The sequence below is a fragment of the Rhea americana genome, unplaced genomic scaffold, assembly GCF_003343005.1.
Source record: "Rhea americana isolate MKP2758 unplaced genomic scaffold, rheAme1 scaffold_121, whole genome shotgun sequence".
Taxonomy (NCBI): Eukaryota; Metazoa; Chordata; class Aves; order Rheiformes; family Rheidae; genus Rhea; species Rhea americana.
The window spans coordinates 1836247-1854860 of NW_028185273.1; the positions used below are offsets into that span (position 1 = coordinate 1836247).

Consider the following 18614-nt stretch of genomic DNA (forward strand, 5'->3'; position numbering starts at 1 on the left):
CAGAATAAGACGACATCTGTGCCAGCATGGGATTTATTTGTTGTAGTCTAGGAGTGTTCTTACTCTTAAGTTTCAAGGTAAGAATTTCAGAAATTTTTTCAAAATTACATCACTCAGAAGTGGCCCATTAGCGTTTCACTAGGTGAGAACTCAATTATGTTTTTGTTGCCACGCGCAGCTGCACTGTCTACATCAGAATTGAAGAACCTAATTCCARGATCATCCACTTACAGGCATAAGAGGGCTTTGTATCAGTGCTATGCACCTTCACCACACTGAAATGTTTCCCACTCTGCATTATTGTACATTGCTATCCCAGTATTACATGCTGGCTGCAAAATATGGCTAACCTAACATTAATAAGACCCTTAATCATTTTGTGATTAGATCTTATTAACACCATTATATAGGTGTTTTCACTTATATACAATATAATGTATTAATAAAATGTACAAGAACATCTACTTTGACCAGATGAAAAAGGACAAAATAACTGCTTAAGAAATATAATTGTCGAGTTCCTAAAATATTAGTTTTATATATGTTTTCTCATGTATATAAATGCACACAAATATTTACAGAAAAAGAATTTTAATACAAAATGAGATTAGATTTTCATATGCATGAAAAAATATTTCTTAATATAAAACTAATGTTTTCCTGTGTTTTTAACCTTTTAAACTTTTAAGTATGTGACATAAGGTAAATAATTGCATGGAAAATATTCAAAACTCTGTTAGTGTATAAATGAAAAAAATCTTTGGGTTGTCAATGGAATTAATCCCATAGGCTTCAGAGGGGCTCCAAATCAACTCAATATCCAAATTTGGTAACTTAGCAAAAAACATTAACCTAAAAACACCCTGGGTTTTAGATCTTTTTACACCAAGGGATTTCAAATAGGTGTTCTATACACCTAGGGACGCAAAACACTAAGACAAGATTCACTCTTTGTTACCCAAGAACACTATCTGCATTAGTACACTAAAACATTTCCTCAGTTGAAAGATTTGACCAAATCACAGCTAATTTAAAGCTGAGAATTTGATTAAGGGTGACAGTTCAATATGCTTTTCTTTTTCTGTTCCACTKATTTAAAGAATAATTCCAGCAAGAGAAAACACATGGGGCCAGAACACATCTAAGGTCAAGTTACATCAAGAGTGAATTTGGCTCAATTTAACGAATCATGCTGACAAATGAAAAACAGCAGTATAATTACAACAAAAGAGTAATGCTGCTTCAATTACTACTGAGACTACAGGTAGAAAATTCAACARATTTTGACAACATTAAATGGACTTTTAAAAAAAAACAAGGAAGACAAAAAATAAGTCAGTAAAAATATGTCACCTATATGCATGATTATTTAGAATTTTAAAAATACCAACGTCTTTCCATGCCTTTTCTGTGCCAGCAGGCAGACATGAACGAATTTCCCAGTTAAAAAACAAAACAAAACAAAAAACAAAACAGGAAAAAAAAAACAGTCTGGGTAGTTTATTAAAAATGGAATGGGCTGGCCTTCCTTCACCCAAAATCAGGAGGGCTATTCAATATGTCCATAATCTAAACTGAAAGCCTTAACCACTGGGAGACCAGAAGCTAGATGGGTGTGAAACTTCATGCTGAGAACTTGCTCAGTTTTTCACAGTCAGCAATTTCATAGTCAGGTCCTAGTTCAGAATACAAAATCTGTGCAGGTATCACTACAATAAGACTGGAACATAAYAAACATCAACTCTTTTTCCCCAGAAGAGCACAGCAGACAGAAAAAATGCTTGTTCAGGCACTACATTTCCTCACTCTTGATACTGAGAATGAAAAAAAAAGGATTCTTGTATTTGGTCTTCCAATCCAAAGAAAAATACTGAAAATAAAATGACAATCTAAAACAGCTCAAGGCACCTAAGTACTTGGTGASAGCCTTGTATTATTTGCTTATAATTGTTCGAATTCCGTAAGTGGTCCTGCTCAGCAGAGTATTCTAGGCTCACTCAACTCCTTACTGACAAGTTCAGAAAGAAAAAACATCTATGCAAAAAGAGAACTAGAACAGCAATATTTCAGACTACTGTCAAGCACAGATTAATAAGCAAAATGAGCATTTTACAGCTATTTTAATAATATATAGAACAATCAATTTTGCATCCTTCCTTAACAGCTGTTCATTGACAGTCCCATGTATGCCATAAAGGCATTGCAGTTTGTCTTAGAAGTTAATGAATAAACATTAGGTAAGGATGCACCAATGACAGGTTGCTATAAAAGATTCCTTTTATCGGAATTCAATGATATTATTTTAGTTAGCTATTTATTAGATAGAAATTCCTTAAATATTCTTCCTAGATTTTTTAGATAATTAAAACTACCAATACTGTATGAACAAAATAAACAGGATAATAAGTGCGTAACTCCAACTGGCAAAGCAGGTGGAATGAAACTATATGCTCAGTTTCAATGGACATACTGACATTATCATGCAAAAGCTGGGCTCTGCAAGCTCTCCTTATTCCCCCCTATTATGCAATTCTGAAAACATGTTTACACAGAACTTTACATATCTTTATGACCATTACTTAGTTGCATAATGCAGCACTGTTGGAATATTTGTCAGATGAAGAAAAGGCTGATCATTTTATAGCTATCACAAAAAACAAAAACAAAAAACAAACAAACAAAAAAAAACACTAGAGAAAGCTTTGATGCATGCCTGGAATAACACAAAACCATTTGTAAAAAGAACCCTATTATAAACATCAGATCCTGTGGATTACTCCTAATTGTTCAGTAGTTTTATTGAAATATAAGCCATCTTTTAAAACCCAAGTTAAACCAGAACTCTATTTAAGAATATCACCTCTACTTAAAGACAGGAAATAACACAAAACCTGTTGGGATAGCAAGGAGTTGTTTTTGTCAACATTCTTCTGAACATTTTACAACAAGTGTCACATTAGACTTCTCCTCTACTAAGTCTTTCATTCTTTCCTCACCAAATGCTGTCACTTAAGGAAGCTAAAACAGAGGGAATGCTATTAAGAACATATTCAAAGCACTATCCCACTTTCTAACTTCCCAAATATTTTGTGATCCACGATCATTCATCCCTCTCTATTTTAGTATTTTGAATTATATGGTACTATTCTAAATGCTTTAAAATACTTAAGGTAGAAAATGATCTGCGAAAGCTGAAGTGTTAATTATGAGTTTCCTTTTTTGAACCACAGRCATGTGTTTCCATTATGTCTGATCCTATGTAAGAATTACAACATTCTTTCCACATAGCTGCAAATTGACATGCCAACACATCCAATTTTATCCCTGAGATTTTAAATCCTCTTCATTTTTTTATTAGCCCATATTATATTTTTTCCAATTACACACCATATATGTGAAAAACACATCAATTTACTATACTGCATATACATATATATATATGGGGGTGTGTGTGTACTTAAACACACATACAAACACACAACAAATATATATATTCTTAGTCAATAAAATAATTCCATAGCTTTGGCCCTGCTGACTATTGTATGATAGGTCACAGTCAGATTTCTAAGCAGGTCTAAATAGATCATTTGACACGGATTTTGGATGTGGGCTGAACACGTCAGTAAATGGTATACAGCACATTCTATAGCATGCAACATTGTAATTTATTTTTTTTGTGTAAGTACACCCTCCCCATATACATATAYACACACACACACACACATACATATATATATATGTATATACACACACACACTCCCCCATACACATACATATATACTTCATGCACAAAATACTGGAGAAAATTACTACTACCAGTATAGACACTATCCACATCCTTCCAATTTATTCAGTGTAAGTGTATAATAAAAAGCAGAAAATAAAACCCAACAACTTTAAAAGGCCATTTAAATCAGGATTTTCTGCTTTTAAATGAAAATCAAAACTTGAAATTTGGTGGATTCTACGATAATAAGATTAGATTTTTACAACCAGTTTGTATAAAGTTTTCTCATCAGAAAAATTCTGCTGTTAATATTACTCATCCTCCCATAGTTAGTTTATTGATTGTACTGGAGCTATTCCAAAAATTCTTTGTTACTTAAGGTAAACAAAGGTSTCAGAAACAGATCCATAGATAAATTTATATGAAAAGTGAAAAAAAAATATGAAGGCTTAAGCAGAGATTGATAAGGTGTTCAACATTGTGCAAGAATATACACCTATAAATTTCTGAAAATGGCACATAGGATGTGAAGTGTCTCAATGGGAATTTCTGTAATGTATGCATGCCTTATGAAAATATCCTACAGTTAAAGTAAACATCTCAGTTAACTCCATTTTGAAAAAATATTTCAATTCAGACYGAGTGTGGCCACTGATTCCAAAATCCCGCACCCTACAGGGAGCTTGAACAGTCTTTCTACCATCCACTTGCTATCACCCAAATGTCAGGTCTATAATACTCTGACGAGCACCTAATATAATAGTAAAAATTCAGTGTCTTAGATTCAAACGTATTACCAAACTTTTCTATTCATCATTTGCATGAATTTTAAAGTGTCATACTCATAATTTTAATCTTGCTGAATTTTAGTGGTAGGTTGTTTTAGTACTTTCTTAGCAAACAAGTATACAAMACGTACCTCAAAACTGACAGGTATATTGCGCTTCAAAGCGATTTCAAAGACTACACTGATCTCAGATTTGTTTGCATCTTTATCTTCTTCTGTTTCTTTTCCTGCTTCTCCATTCTGAAAAATGAAGAATACAACGTGATTACAGTAAAATATTTTTTTAGAAGTTAGAAAAAACATAATATGCTCTTCCCCCTTTTTCTTAAACACTTTTGAGTTCTGTCATGCTGTAAATGTTTGTGTATCTACTTCAGTACCTCACCATCAGCCACCCACTGACTTGTAAAGCCATATGAAATGCAGTTAYGCTTCATATTGCTCATACTAAAAGAACATATACACATTAGCTTATAAATGGCTGTTAGATGGCAAAGTACTTCTATTGATTTTAGGCTTATTAATAACATGGGTAACAATCAACTAAACACACTGCTTGTGTCAAACACAACTATTAAAGATCCTGTGTCCTCTTTCTCAGCCTCCCACCACGGGCACCCCCTTCCAAGCAGTGGGTGAGTGCCTGTTCTTCTCTCAAAAGAAATTCAGTGAATCACCCCTACACTTCGACTGGGTCACCAGGTTGCAGGTGTCCTCAGCAGGTCCAGCTGGTTAATGGCCCCTCCACAGCCTTCCCTCTGGGAGGCATGACCAGTACGAAAAGGTAGTGACAGAGAACAGCTTGCTCAACACAAAACATTATTTATTTATCCATAGGAACATAACAAACAGAGAGGATAAGGGATAAAACAACAAAAGGAATATATAAACATTATCCTACCTAAAATTCAGCTTTGCTTTGCAATTTAGGTAAGTCCTATTTTTCTCAGAAAACCACCAGTATGGGAATCAGTCAAACAGCTATCATCTTCTACAACTTYGGCCTTTTGGTGTGACCCCAGGCCACTTTTTCCTTAGTTCCCAGAGGTTTAACTTTCAGCTACTTTCAAACTCAAAAGCCCTGAATGTATCAAACTGAGATCTYTCAACAACCTTGTAGCCTTGGCCACACTCCTCTAATTTTTTATTAGAGGAGGTAAACATCAAACCAACAGGGCTGAACTAGGTGGATTCCTGCAGAGTTTCAGTCTTGCATAATAAAGACTGATATAAATCTTTAGCCACTAGTATAAATACAAAATCTGGATAATGAAGTTATAAAATAACATTACAAAAAATTAAGCTCTTCATAATAACAATGACAATTATAAAGGTTTTATCTACTCTTTGCTAACTCTTAATATAATAACCTTTAACATAAAGTGAGATTGAAAATGCAGCAGAAGCAGGCAATTTTAACACACAGACTTGGGTAGCCTTTTGTCTCATTAAATGGTCACAAAATTTTGAGTGGAAAATGCAATTTACTTCCTTGACAGTGATCCTGAGTTAAATATAAAACAAAAATCGATAAAGTTTGCAGAAGCTGCTAAAAATAAAGGGTGCAGTAGTAAGCAACGGCAAGAGGAGCTAGAATGAAATTACATAGCACCYCTGGCTCATTTCATACAATGAAATGTAAAGTAGTACTGAAATCAAGAATGTTGCTCATTATTTATAGGACAAGCATAGTAGTGATTCAGTAAAGGACTTCGGTGCACAGGGAATAATCCACTGAATAGAGCTGAAAAGATAACATTTAAAAGCATATATGTATTTTTGGGATATAGAGAATATCAAACAGAAACTGTGGGGTACTATTATTTTAAAAAACAACTGTAGTAAGAACCGTACTTAATATTGTATTCAATTAAGCTTGTGTTTTATAAAGGAGATTGATCATTGGAAAAGCAGAGAAAAGCAGCTGTAAGAATGAGCTATTGATTAGAAAAGGCACTTTACAATGACAGTTTTTATATAACAATCAGTTATATAAAAAGATTTTAAAATTACTTGAGAAAAATTGATAAACTTATTTGAGGAAGAGGTTTTTTATAGCTGTTTCTTAGATTTAACAAAGACATGAAAAGATCTATTAGAAAGAAATCACAGCTAAGTAAATTTAGAAGAAATACAATACAACTTATCTTTAAAAGTGAGATGAATCAATCACCGGCATAAATTACATAAAATTATATAGAGTTCATTGGACTGTCACTAAATCTTTAAGTTAAGATTTTTTTAGGTTATACTCTAGTTTAACCACATATGCAGAGTCTAATGTAGAAATTACTGTTTAAAATTTCATGATTAATACAAACATATCTGTCTAAAAAATGATTAAATGACTGCTCTTAAAATTTCAGTCCTTGCCTATTCTTCCATCACGCATAGTAGAGCCTAACTGTGAGGGCAGGCTAAGGATGCTGCGCCTTTAAGGCTTAGACACTAGTACTGAGCAATAAYGTTTCAAGTCCTAGTCATCTGACTCCCTTAACTTCAGGAAGATAAAATATGTCCAGGAGTGTCTAAGGTGCTCTGGATTTAAATTTGATCCTCATTCCACAACTGACACTTTAATTGTAAGGCCCTTCTTAGGCCTCCGTTCTGCAAGGCAGAGCTACTTTGGCAGACACACAATAGTTCTTTTATGAAAGTAACTCACCTATACCCTTGCTCTGCTTGCTGTTTGTTTCTTGTTTCTGTTCACCTTATGCTTTCTACACATTTGCGCAATGAAGTATTAAGAYGATAATGTTTCTCTTTGGTGGTTTAATTCGGGTAAAAGATTTTGCATTTGTTTAGTTAAAAAAAAGAAGGAAAAAACACGGTATCGCTGGATGAAAGAAGAATATAAATAAGTCTGCATTAAGTGAACACAATTATGTAGATCAAAAGACAAAACCACATATTTATTGTGCTATATTGCAGGGATCCCACTCCACTGAATTTCTTTCCATGACTAATGGCATGCAGGGCTAGATTGGTCTCAGCAGCTCTGTCCTTGCTCCCTCACATTACTGGAAGCACGGTGGCAATAAGTGACTGGGGGAGAAAGGACTTCATCGATCAACTGCTAGGGCCACCCAGACTAACACTAACTGCTCTGATCCATGTATAGAATCATAGAGTCATAGAATCAGTAAGGTTGGAAGGGACCTCTGGAGATCATCTAGTCCAACCTCCCTGCTCAGCAGGGTCACCTGGAGCATGTCAGACAGGGTTGCATCCAGGCGGGCCTTGAAGATCTCCAGAGAAGGAGACTCCACAACCTCTCTGGGCAACCTGGTCCAGTGCTCTGTCACTCTCACAGGGAAGAAATTCCCCCTCACGTTCAGGCAGAACTTCCTGTGCTTCAACTTCTGCCCATTGCCTCTTGTCCTGTCACACGGGACAACTGAAAAGAGTTTGTCCCCGTCCCCTTGACACCCTCCCTTCAGATACTTGTACACACTGATAAGATCCCCCCTCAGTCTTCTCTTCCCCAGGCTAAAGAGGTCCAGCTCTCGCAGTCGTTCCTCATAGGGCAGATGCATAATGAATAAGGTATTGCATATCATGCATCTTCCATGGCAGGTGCAGACAGCTGTACTCAGGACTACACACTGCAGCTCTCTGTACTCCACCGTGACCTGGGCACAGGGTCACCTCCAGCCTTCCACAGGCACCTGCGACTCTAATCCACAGAATAAGAGAGATCACTCTTCATCATGACTCCCACCAGCCAGCTTCCTTTACCCTCAGCATGACCAAGTAACACAGGCTCTCCTGACTCAGGACTCAATTCAGTTTCCCACCCACAGATATCTGCCATTTGAGATCCTGCAGGATCCTAACTAGCCTTCACCTGCTGCGCCAGAACATTACAGTACTCCCACTAGTCTTGCCAGTAGTATGTGAACACCTCAGCGAACCCAGAATGTTTTTTCCAGACAATCCCTCCCTATTTTTCTCATTATATACATAATTTATGGTGGTGAAGAGAAGAATGATGTTACTTTCTCAGCTCAAGATAGAGGCAACAATGCAGACTGCTACAAGAACTTAGGAAACTCAATTTGCCACAACTGTGTCCTCTCCTAAAAGCCTGCATATCCTAGGAGACAATAATCTAAACAGACACTAAATAAACCCAATTGGACATGAATGTGAATTTAGGATTCTATTACTTTTGCTAAGTAAATAAATGTTACCCAGGTTTCACATACACAGGCTATGAAAACCAAGCATTTAAACCCACCTATCTTATTATCCTATGCACTTAGATAACAGTAGTTTACCTTCCATGCTGATTAATGGATACCTTGAATTCAAGGATTCTTTATATAAAATTCAATATTACATATATAATTTTCAAAAAATAAGGATATGTTGATCTAAAAATACAGTTCGATATCCCACTAATCTTTGAGCTTACCATTCCTCATCAACCTATACTTGTCTGGAAATCAAAAGAGAAAGGAAGGGAATTAAAAACAGGGAAAGGAAATGGAGATCCTGCTTAAGACTTTTCACGTCCATTTTAATAGCTTTTCTATTTCTATATTTTTTTTAAAAAAATCAATATTAATTTTAGTAAGTGATTTTAAAGAGAATTTCSTGATCCAGAAAAATGATATAGCAAAACCAAAGGGATGAGTCAAACACTCTTTGTATTGAAAGGAACACGTTTAGATACAGGGTGAGGCAGATGGATGTGTTTTTGATACAGAAAATTATTTCCATTTTTAAAAAGCAACTTGAAACGACCACGCTGAAGATACTGAAGCTATTTTTTTGTACTGTGCACAGTATTTCAACAGGAGTCATCAGAAAGAGAATATAAAAAAGGGATTGTCTCCTGATGCATTTGTTCTGGTTCATTTGGCTCATTTATTATTTTTGAATTTGCAATGATTATTCTAAGAATAATTTTTCTGCTAATATATTTTTCAAAATATAACACAATATTTTCATTTATAGGCAAAAATATACACCATTTGCAAACAAAACAGTGAGAAAGATAACTATTCAAAAAGGGACTAAGTGGCTAAAAGCCTAAAAGCTGTTTCACAGCTATCAGTAAACTCAGCCAGGCTCACAGGGGACAAGTCATTTCAGCTGTAAAGATCACATTCATGGTACAATATACAAGTAATATCAGTAATTAATTCTCTGCAAAGCCATTGATTAAATGGACTTTTTTCTACTTTTGGTATAATCTTAATTATTTTCTACTGTTTCACTTAACCATTGTTGATAATCCTCCCATCTTTAAAATGCCTTCCTACTTTTACTATTTAAGTCTAGTTCTATATTAGGTGTGCTTTTATCCAGAAATATCACTAACAAGTTTTACTATTGCCTCTCTATTTACCTATTTACTGAGGCTAATATGTAAAAAAACAAAACAAAACAAAACACTAAACCCACAAAAACTAAATAAATTAAACACTGAAAGGCTGAAATTGTAAGATTTGGTATCTTAATGTGAAGATTAGGCAGAGTACATTTTTTGAAACACAAACCTGAGGTAATTTTTCAGGAATAGGCTCATTCTGGAGAGCTTGAAGGGCCTTCATTGCAGCATTATGTCTGGCAGCTTGACGAGTCTTTCCTTCACCAAAAAACTCACTGTTGCCAACAGTTAACTGGACATAGAAAATTTTAGGCACTGGGCAGTGATACCTGGAGAGAGGTCATGAACAAGTTAATGCATTTCTATACTTYAGAAACCAATAATACAAGCTATCAATTTTAAACGTGTATTTTTATGTAATATACAGCCGTAGTTAGGATTACAATGTTCTCTCTTGTCACAGGGCAAGACCTAACACTCAAATATATGACCCCATTCCCATCAGTAATTCTGACAGCAATCAGCATGCCCACTTGCTCTGCRCTGGTATTTGCATTGCTCTGCAAGGAGCTGAACTATACATACTTCAGGTGAACCGCCCAGCTCTACCCCCTCTCTGGTTTTCATCCTGAGAGCAGTAAGCCCAAGGAGAACTGAAAGCTCCAGGGGAAGCTGTGCCTGTGAGATTCTTCTTTTCCCAAGGGGAAGTCATATAGAGAAAGCAGGAATGTGTGCCCTCTCCCACAAGGGTTCTGTGACATGCCTACATGTCCCAGGTCTTGCAGCGAACAGAAAGAAAAATAGATGGCAGAGACTGGAAACTGTACTTCTAGTCTCTTCTTAAAGTTCAATTTTTGCAATTTTTGTAGAGGACAGGAAGGAGCTCTCTTCCAACGGCATAACAGAAGGTAGGAAGGAGCTCTCCTCCTACACGGAACATTATCCAGGCACTGAAAGAAAGGCAGTAACTACCACTCATTTTTTTTTCCTTTTTTGTCTCCCTACAGAAAAATCTCCAAATATAACGGTAGAGCTTGTTTTTTTTTTTTTTTAATAGACAGCACTGAAAGAAAGATGAAGAAAAAGACTGGAAGTTTCCCTATTAAACAGTACAGCTATTATACCTCAAAGGATGCAGTATCTTTATCCATATCACCAACTCCACATTTCTATTTTTCTTAATAAAAATAGGTAACTTAACCTATACTCCTTAGCCAGAACCCTTCCTCCTGCTAGCCTACAATGAAGAAAACAAGATAATGCCATTCTTGGTTTTGGAATATCCTGTCACAGCACTGTGATGATTACAAATATAAGAGCTTGTCAAAGCAATTTCTACAGTAATGTTTTTTTTTTCCCCTTGACCCAGAAAAAAGTAATTCAGCACAGTTAGTTCTTGCCACTGTTACAATTACAATCCTTTAATAGAAATTTTTAAAAAATCCCCTCCAAATTAAGAAAATTCCCTCCAATTGAGGGAATTTGCTTTCTACTGTATGCTCCTGTATGCCAGTGGTTCCTTCCCCCCAAAATGGCTCTTCTAACACGCCTGAGATTTCTTCCTYGGAAAAATACATGCATATCAGAAATGGTTGCTCATTTATGACATTGAACTTATACATATTTTACTGCAATGTAAGAAATCCCAGAACTTCAAAGCTTGGCCAAAAGCTAGGCCAATCACAACAAAACTAGAATCACTCAAAATCATCTCCATTTCCAAATGAGCTTTAGCTTTCTATGTTTCATCAAAATTGAGATACTTTCAGTTATTAGCCTGATTAAACCTATACTTAAAGGCAATATTGTATGTCTTATCAAGAGTGACCACCGTATATTTTTAACAGCCAGAGCATGCCAAGAGGGGCAAAGGTACAAAAAATATTACTATCTTTTTGGCTCTACTTTGCTAGTTTTACACTGCTTCAACAAAGTTAGTTCAGACTCATGTCAGTTCAAGTGAGGTTAAGATCTGAGTTAATGTCTAGATGATTTAATTTCCCCAATAGTAGGAGTTTGAGTTAAAACACAGAAACCAAATTAGAAACTACTTTCTCTTTCTTTTAAAGGTATCCACTATATCCCATTAAAGTGAAATTAGATATTAAACATTGTAGAAGGAAGTGCTAACAAACCTAAATTTTATTTTAAAAGCCTATAATAATAAAAAAATATAAAACGGATGCTTCTAAATTGATCCATCTCAATTTAAGTTTCTATATTAGATATGTAATTATATTGTAATATTATAAATATCATCTATACAAAACATATATATCCATACTTATACATATGCGTGTGATATAATATATAAGACACATTACATCAACTACACATGATTACAAAAAACTATAAAATAGAACACAGGCACCTTCTGGAAGCATTACAAACCCCCTATATGAATATTAAATATCACACTGCTACTCATTAACTAAGCTGCTGACAAACCAAAACAGAGAAACAGATGAGTAGCCTTAGAACTTTAATTTGTAACTCACTCCACTCTGTTCTTCACTGCTTTTGACATATAGCATTCCCCTTCTGTCTTTCTACACTACCAGAAGATAGAAAAATAAACACTAATGTGGCAAAATCTACAGTTCTTACTTAGATATAGTAGAGTGGCACCAGAGTGAGATTTACCTCAAAAAGAATGGTAACTTTTCCTCACAATATTTAAAGGTAGATTTTCACCTCTTCTCTTGGCTTTATAAGTTTATGTGAAATTCATCTTATATCAACACTTTCCTTTCTTAGCTTTATTTGGATTGCAATATTGTTTTAGGGAATATGTTAAAAATAAATATAGGGAATATAGGCAATAAAACTAAATAATAACTTGAAAGAATGTAAGTCTAAGACTAAGGAACGGGCCTTTGACATAAAACATAACTCACAGTATATCTCAAAAAGTGTGAAAATCTTACTTACCAAAAATCAAATGAAAAATGAAGGAAAGCTTCATCAGTTTAATCACTACCAATGGACTATATGAGTGGCTAGGTTCATAACTCTACTTCTACATATGGCTTAGAGTTGTCTATCACTGGCTCCTCTGCTAGAACACTGCTAATGTAACTCCTCTAAAGTGTTTTCTTAGTTTATCACAGAATCATAGAATAGTTGAGGTTGGAAGATATCTCTGGAAATCATCTATTTGAACCTCCAGCTCAAAGCAGGGTCTACTAGAGTAGGCTGCTCAGCAGCACAGCCAGTAACATTTTGAGCATCTCCAAGAATGGAGACTCCACAACCTCTCTGTGCAATTTGTTCAGCGTTCAATCACCTTTACAGTAAAAACTTTTTTTAATGTTTGAACAAAATTCCCTGTATTTTATTTGGTACCTACTGCCACCTTTACAGCAAAAACTTTTTTTTAACGTTTGAATAGAATTCCCTGTATTTTATCTTGTGCCTACTGCCACTTGTTCTTTCACTGAATACCATTGAGAAGGGTTCACCTTCTTTACTCCCTCCCATCAGCTGGATGGTAAGATCCACCTGCACCTTTTCTTCTCCAGGCTAAACAGTCCCAACTCTCTCAGCCTCTCCTCATATGAGAGATGCTCCAGCCCCTTAATCATCTCTGTGACCCTTTGTTGCATTTGCTCCAACCAATCCATCTTTTCTTGTATTGAGGAGTTGAGAACTGGCCACAGCACTCCAGATGTGGCCTTACTAGGWTTGAGTAGAATGGAAGAATCACCTCCCTCAACCTGCTAGCAATACTCTTCCTCATGCAGCCTGGGATATCATGGGCTTTCTTTGCTACAAGAGTACATTAATGTCCCACTTGTCCARTAAGACCTCAGGTCCTTTACTGCAGACCTGCTTTCCAGCTGGTTTGAGTTAATTCCTGCTATTCCTCCCCAGGGGCAGGACTTTGCAGTTACATTTGTTGAGCTTCATGTTGTCAACACATTTCTCCAGCCTGTCAAGGCTCCTCCTCTGAATGGCAGCACAACCATCTGGTATATCAACTACTCCTTCCAGGTTTTGTATCACCTGAAAACTTGCTGACGGAATGCTCTGTCCCACCATCCCAGGCACCAATGAAGGTGTAAACAATGCTAGCCCATGTTGACCTCTGAAGGACACCAGTAGTGACAGGCCTCCATCTGGACTTCATGCTGTTGATCACAGCTCTTCAAGTCCAGCAATTCAGCCAGTTTTCAATCCACCTAACTGTCCACTTACCTAATTCATACTTCATCAGTTTCTCAAATAGGATGTTATGGGAGAGACAGTGCCAAAAGTCTTGCTAAATCATGATAAATAACATCCACAGTACTCCCCTCATCCACTGAGCTAGTCATCTCAATATAGAAGGCTATCTACACGGCTTGGTCAGCCATGATCTACCCTTCATAAATCCATGCTGACTACTCCCAATCACTTTCTTGTCCTTAGTATGTTTGGAAATGCTTTCCAGAATGATTTGCTCTATCACCTTCCCAGGGATCAAGGAGAGGCAGATCAGCCTGTTTCCTCAGATCCTCTTTTCTTGTGCGTCTTGAAGACAGCAGTGACATTTGCATTCTTCCAGTCCTCAGAAACACCCCGATTGCCACAACCTTTCAAAGATTATTGAGAGTAGCCTTGCAATGACATCAGCCAGCTCCCTCAGGACTTATGGGTGCATCCCATCACAGTCCATAGACATTTGTATGCCTAGGTTTTTTAAATGACCTAACCTGATCGTCCAAGGCTAAGTCTTCATTGCTCCAGACTTTCCTGCAGGTCTCAGGGGCTTGGGGATTCCTGAAGGCAAATCTTACCAGCAAAGACCAAGCTGAAGGTGGCACTGAGTAGCTTGGTCTTTTCTGTGTCCTCTGCCACCTCTTGCACCATTCAGCAGCAGGTCCTCATTTTCACTAGTATTTGCTTTGGTGAAGATATACCTGTAGAAACCTTTCTTGTTGCCCTTCATGATTCAAATCCAGATGGACTTTGGCTTTCCTAACCCCATCCCTGCCTGTTTGGACACAGTCTCTATATTCCTCTGGGCTCACCCGACCCTCCTTTCACCTTTTGTATTTTTCTCTTTCATGTTTGAACATAGTTAAGGAACTCCCTGTTTATTCATGTGGGCCTCCTGCAACCTCTGCTTGTTTACTTGCACATCAGGATCGATCATTCTTGAGCGTGGAAGAAGTGATCCTTGAAAATTCAACCAGCTCTCTTAGACCTCTATTCTTTCCAGGACTATATCCCATGATATTATTTCATGCAGATCCCTGAAGAGGCCAAAGTCTCCTGAAGTCCTGGGTCGTGATTGTTATTTTCCTTGTTCCCACCTCTGAGGATCCTGAACTCCACCATCTCATGGTCACTGCATCCAAGGCAGTCCCTAGCCTTCACATCCACATCAGTTCTTCCCTGTTTGAAAGTATGAGGTCCAGCATGGCAGCTCCCCTCATTGACTCCTCAATCACCTGTGTTAGGAAGCTGTCATGGATGCACTCCAGAAACTCCTTCAATTGCTTGCACCCTGCTATGCTGCCCTTCCAGCAAATTATGTGGGGAAGGGAGAGGGGGAAGGGGAGGTTAAAGCCCCCTATGAGGATGAGGGCCCACCAACATGGGCCTTCTTCCAGCTATTTGAAGAAGGCCTCATCTACTTCCTCCTGACCAGGCAGGACTTCCATCACAATGTCACCCATACTCATCTTCCTCTAATCCTAACCCATAAGCTCTACGCTGGCTCATCATCCATCCCCAGGCAAAGCTCCACGCATTCCCACTGCTTTCTCACATAAATGGCAGCTCTCCCTTCTTGCCATCTCAGCCTGTCTTTCCTCAAGAGCCATCTACCGCAGCACTCCAGTCATGTAAGCAACCCCACATCTCTCCAATCCCAGCAAGATCATAGCCCTGCAACTGCACACAGATCTCTAATTGCTCCTATTTGTGCCTTGCGCTGAATGTGTTAGTGTACAGGCACCCTTCAGATGGGATACCCAGTCATACTGATTTCCCAGAGAGTATATGAAAGCTTCCATAACATTGTGCTATAAGTGCTTCCCTATTTGTGTGCATACACTTGGGGTGGGCCCCTTTCAGTCCCGCTTTGTTTGTTACAGGGTTTCTTTTGTCCACATCATCCTGAAGCCTTTGGTTACCAACTTGGTCTATTACTTCTTCACTCGATTGTGGGTTGTAATCTTCCTGCATCATCACTTCTAGTTCAAAGCTCTCCTCACGAGGTTGGCCAATCTGATCACAAAGATGCTTTTGCCCTACTTGGTCATGTGGATCCCATCTCTTCCTAGCAGTCCTCAGTCCTTGAAGAGGGTCCCATGGTCATAAAAAACAAATCCCTGCTGTTAACACCAGCTGTACAACCAATTGTTGACCCACAGGATCCATCCACTGCTCCTCAAGCTCTTCCCCCTCACTGGCAGATTTAAGGGGAAAACCATCTAAGTCCCCATGTCCTTGGCTATCACTCCCAGAGTGACTTCCTAGCCACACTTGATACGCTCCAAGTATCCCCTAGTTGTATCATGGGTGCCCACGAGGAAGAGCAGCAGGGGATAATAATTTAAGACAAGCCTTAGCAGGCTCTACACTATGTCCTGATCCAAGACCCCAGCAAGCAGTAAACCTACCTAGACAGTAGGTCAGGTTGGTAGATGGGGGTCTCCATCCCCTGCAGCAGGAGTTCACCCACTACTATTACTTGTTGCTTCTTCCTGGTGCTGCTGCATGGCTCAGGCTCAGCTGGTTTAGATGTTTTGTGGGACTGAGCTCTCAGCCCCTTGTCTGCTGCTAAGGCATTGAACCTATTCTGTAGTCATAGATATGCAAGTGGAGCAGGAGCCTTCCTCCTGGTGCCAGAAGTCACAAGCTTCCAGCCGTCAACATCACAGGAGTCTCTGTTTCCCACTCCCCAAAGCATTGACTCTCCCTGCCCCTCCTTTGGTAAATTGGGGTTCAAACTCTTGTACCTGCAGGGTCTCAGAGAAGATTCAATCTCTGTCTCATCACCTCTAAGTGATGTACAGTTTGCTGACCTCCTCTCACAGTTCTTTTACTTGTTTTCCATCACTATACACCTCCTACAGGCAAGGAGACTGTTTCTCTCAGTGTCAGCCTCCACGAGACACCAGGCACTCCCTGCAATCCAAGATCTGGAAAGCTGCATCTTCCCCCTGGAGCTTGACCTGAGTCAAGGTSTCTGAAGTGCTAGGGGTAGCTGCTCCACTTGGTGCCACGGACTGTGCCCTGCAGTGCTTCACCACCGCTGCTGAGCGCTCAAACACTGTCCTCAGCAGAGTTTCTAGGCCCCTTCTATGAAAACTGCTCCATGAACTGCTGTGTCTGTTGGCTGCCTCTAGGAGTTGCAGTCTTAAGCCCTGCATTTACATAGGTCTCTCCTTAGCACCTGCAGAAAGTGTGCTTGATCCTCAGGATCAGATGGAGCAAAACCTCAAAGTCCCCTTTCATCAGCAATAGCTGACAGAGCTTATTAGCACCTGCTAGAGCTTCCTAGAATTTGCAGCCTCCTGTAGCTATCCTTTCCCTGTGCCAGYAGGTACCCTGAATTTCCTCAGAGTTCCCAGGAATCCTCTGACGATCCCAGAATTTCCCAGATCTAAAAGCAGATCCTGCAAACTGGTGCCTCAGTGGGCTGCAGCATGCAGGATAAATTCTGCTATGCAAAAGCAGCAGGTATCTTGATTGCCCATTCCACCTTATTACTTCACAATCCTCCCGAAATAAAAAATTGTGGTGGGGTTGTCAGCAACTACCTACATTTGGGGAAAAATACCACATCCATCATAAATTCCTATTTCTTGCATCCATCATAAATTCCTATTTCTTGTTGAGTTACTAGGCTTCCCTTTCTCTCCACTCCATGCAATGGAGGAAAGCAATCCACTTTATAAACTCAGGTCCCACAAGAGGCCCTCTCTTTTTCCCTTCCCCCTACCTTTTCTTTTAAAGAGTGTTTAGGGAGCTATTTATGTGATAATATGGAAAAATGATATTCAGCCTGTGGCTCTAGAGTCTCATGCAGCTCTCTGGCATTGGCAGAATGATTAGGCTTTTACATGGTTTTGATTAAACTTTTCTTGCTCTGCTTGGCCTCAAGCAGAGTTAACAGAGCACTGATAATATGAACATTGCCAGGAAAGTGTAAAGGAGTACCTGAAGTCCTCAGAAAATGGACTGATTCTGTTAGGATCYTGGTTTCTCTACAACTTGGACAGTGTCAAATAGAAAAGAAATATCCCCAGCTTTACAGTAGTGAGGATAGAARAATGAGACAGTATTAGTGAAAGCCTTAAAAGTAATCATAATATTATAATCTGAAATATAGTGAAAATCATTAGACTGAGTTTTAATACGGAGTAATTCTGCATCCTAAACAGGCACCCTAACAAAAGAACAGTGCCATACAAAGATATTATATCTGCCATTTATCACCAATGATAATCCCTATATTTTACATTTGACCTGCCAGAAGGATTGAAAGTATTAACAATATTGGRAATATTTATATGTAGTTTGTTGATTATACAATAACATACCAGTACAGTATCTTCTGTCACACAAACTTCAGTCTTATACTTCTTAGCCTTCAGTTCTGTTCAGTCACAGAACTGAAACAGGTAATATTTCAAAGACTAACACTTCAAATACAGACTCTGGAGGTTTCCAAAAATGTTTAAACTACCCATATTTATAAAATATGCACCTCTCTACACTCTGCATTGCTGCTGCAAATGGTCAGGATTTTTCTTTGGAATAAATGT

General features: G+C 38.2%; 1 protein-coding gene across 4 annotated transcripts in view; it reads right to left on the reverse strand.

The window, feature by feature from the left end:
• STAU2 (staufen double-stranded RNA binding protein 2) overlaps positions 1-18614 on the reverse strand; it is a 170811-nt gene that overhangs the window by 108409 nt on the left and 43788 nt on the right. For all 4 annotated transcript variants that reach the window (XM_085325179.1, XM_085325161.1, XM_085325171.1 and 1 more), the window contains exons 6-7: positions 10022-10181; positions 4647-4754 (exon numbers count right to left, since the gene is read on the reverse strand). In XM_085325179.1, the coding sequence (XP_085181305.1) occupies positions 4647-4754; positions 10022-10181 (268 nt within the window). The remainder of the gene's footprint in view (positions 1-4646; positions 4755-10021; positions 10182-18614) is intronic.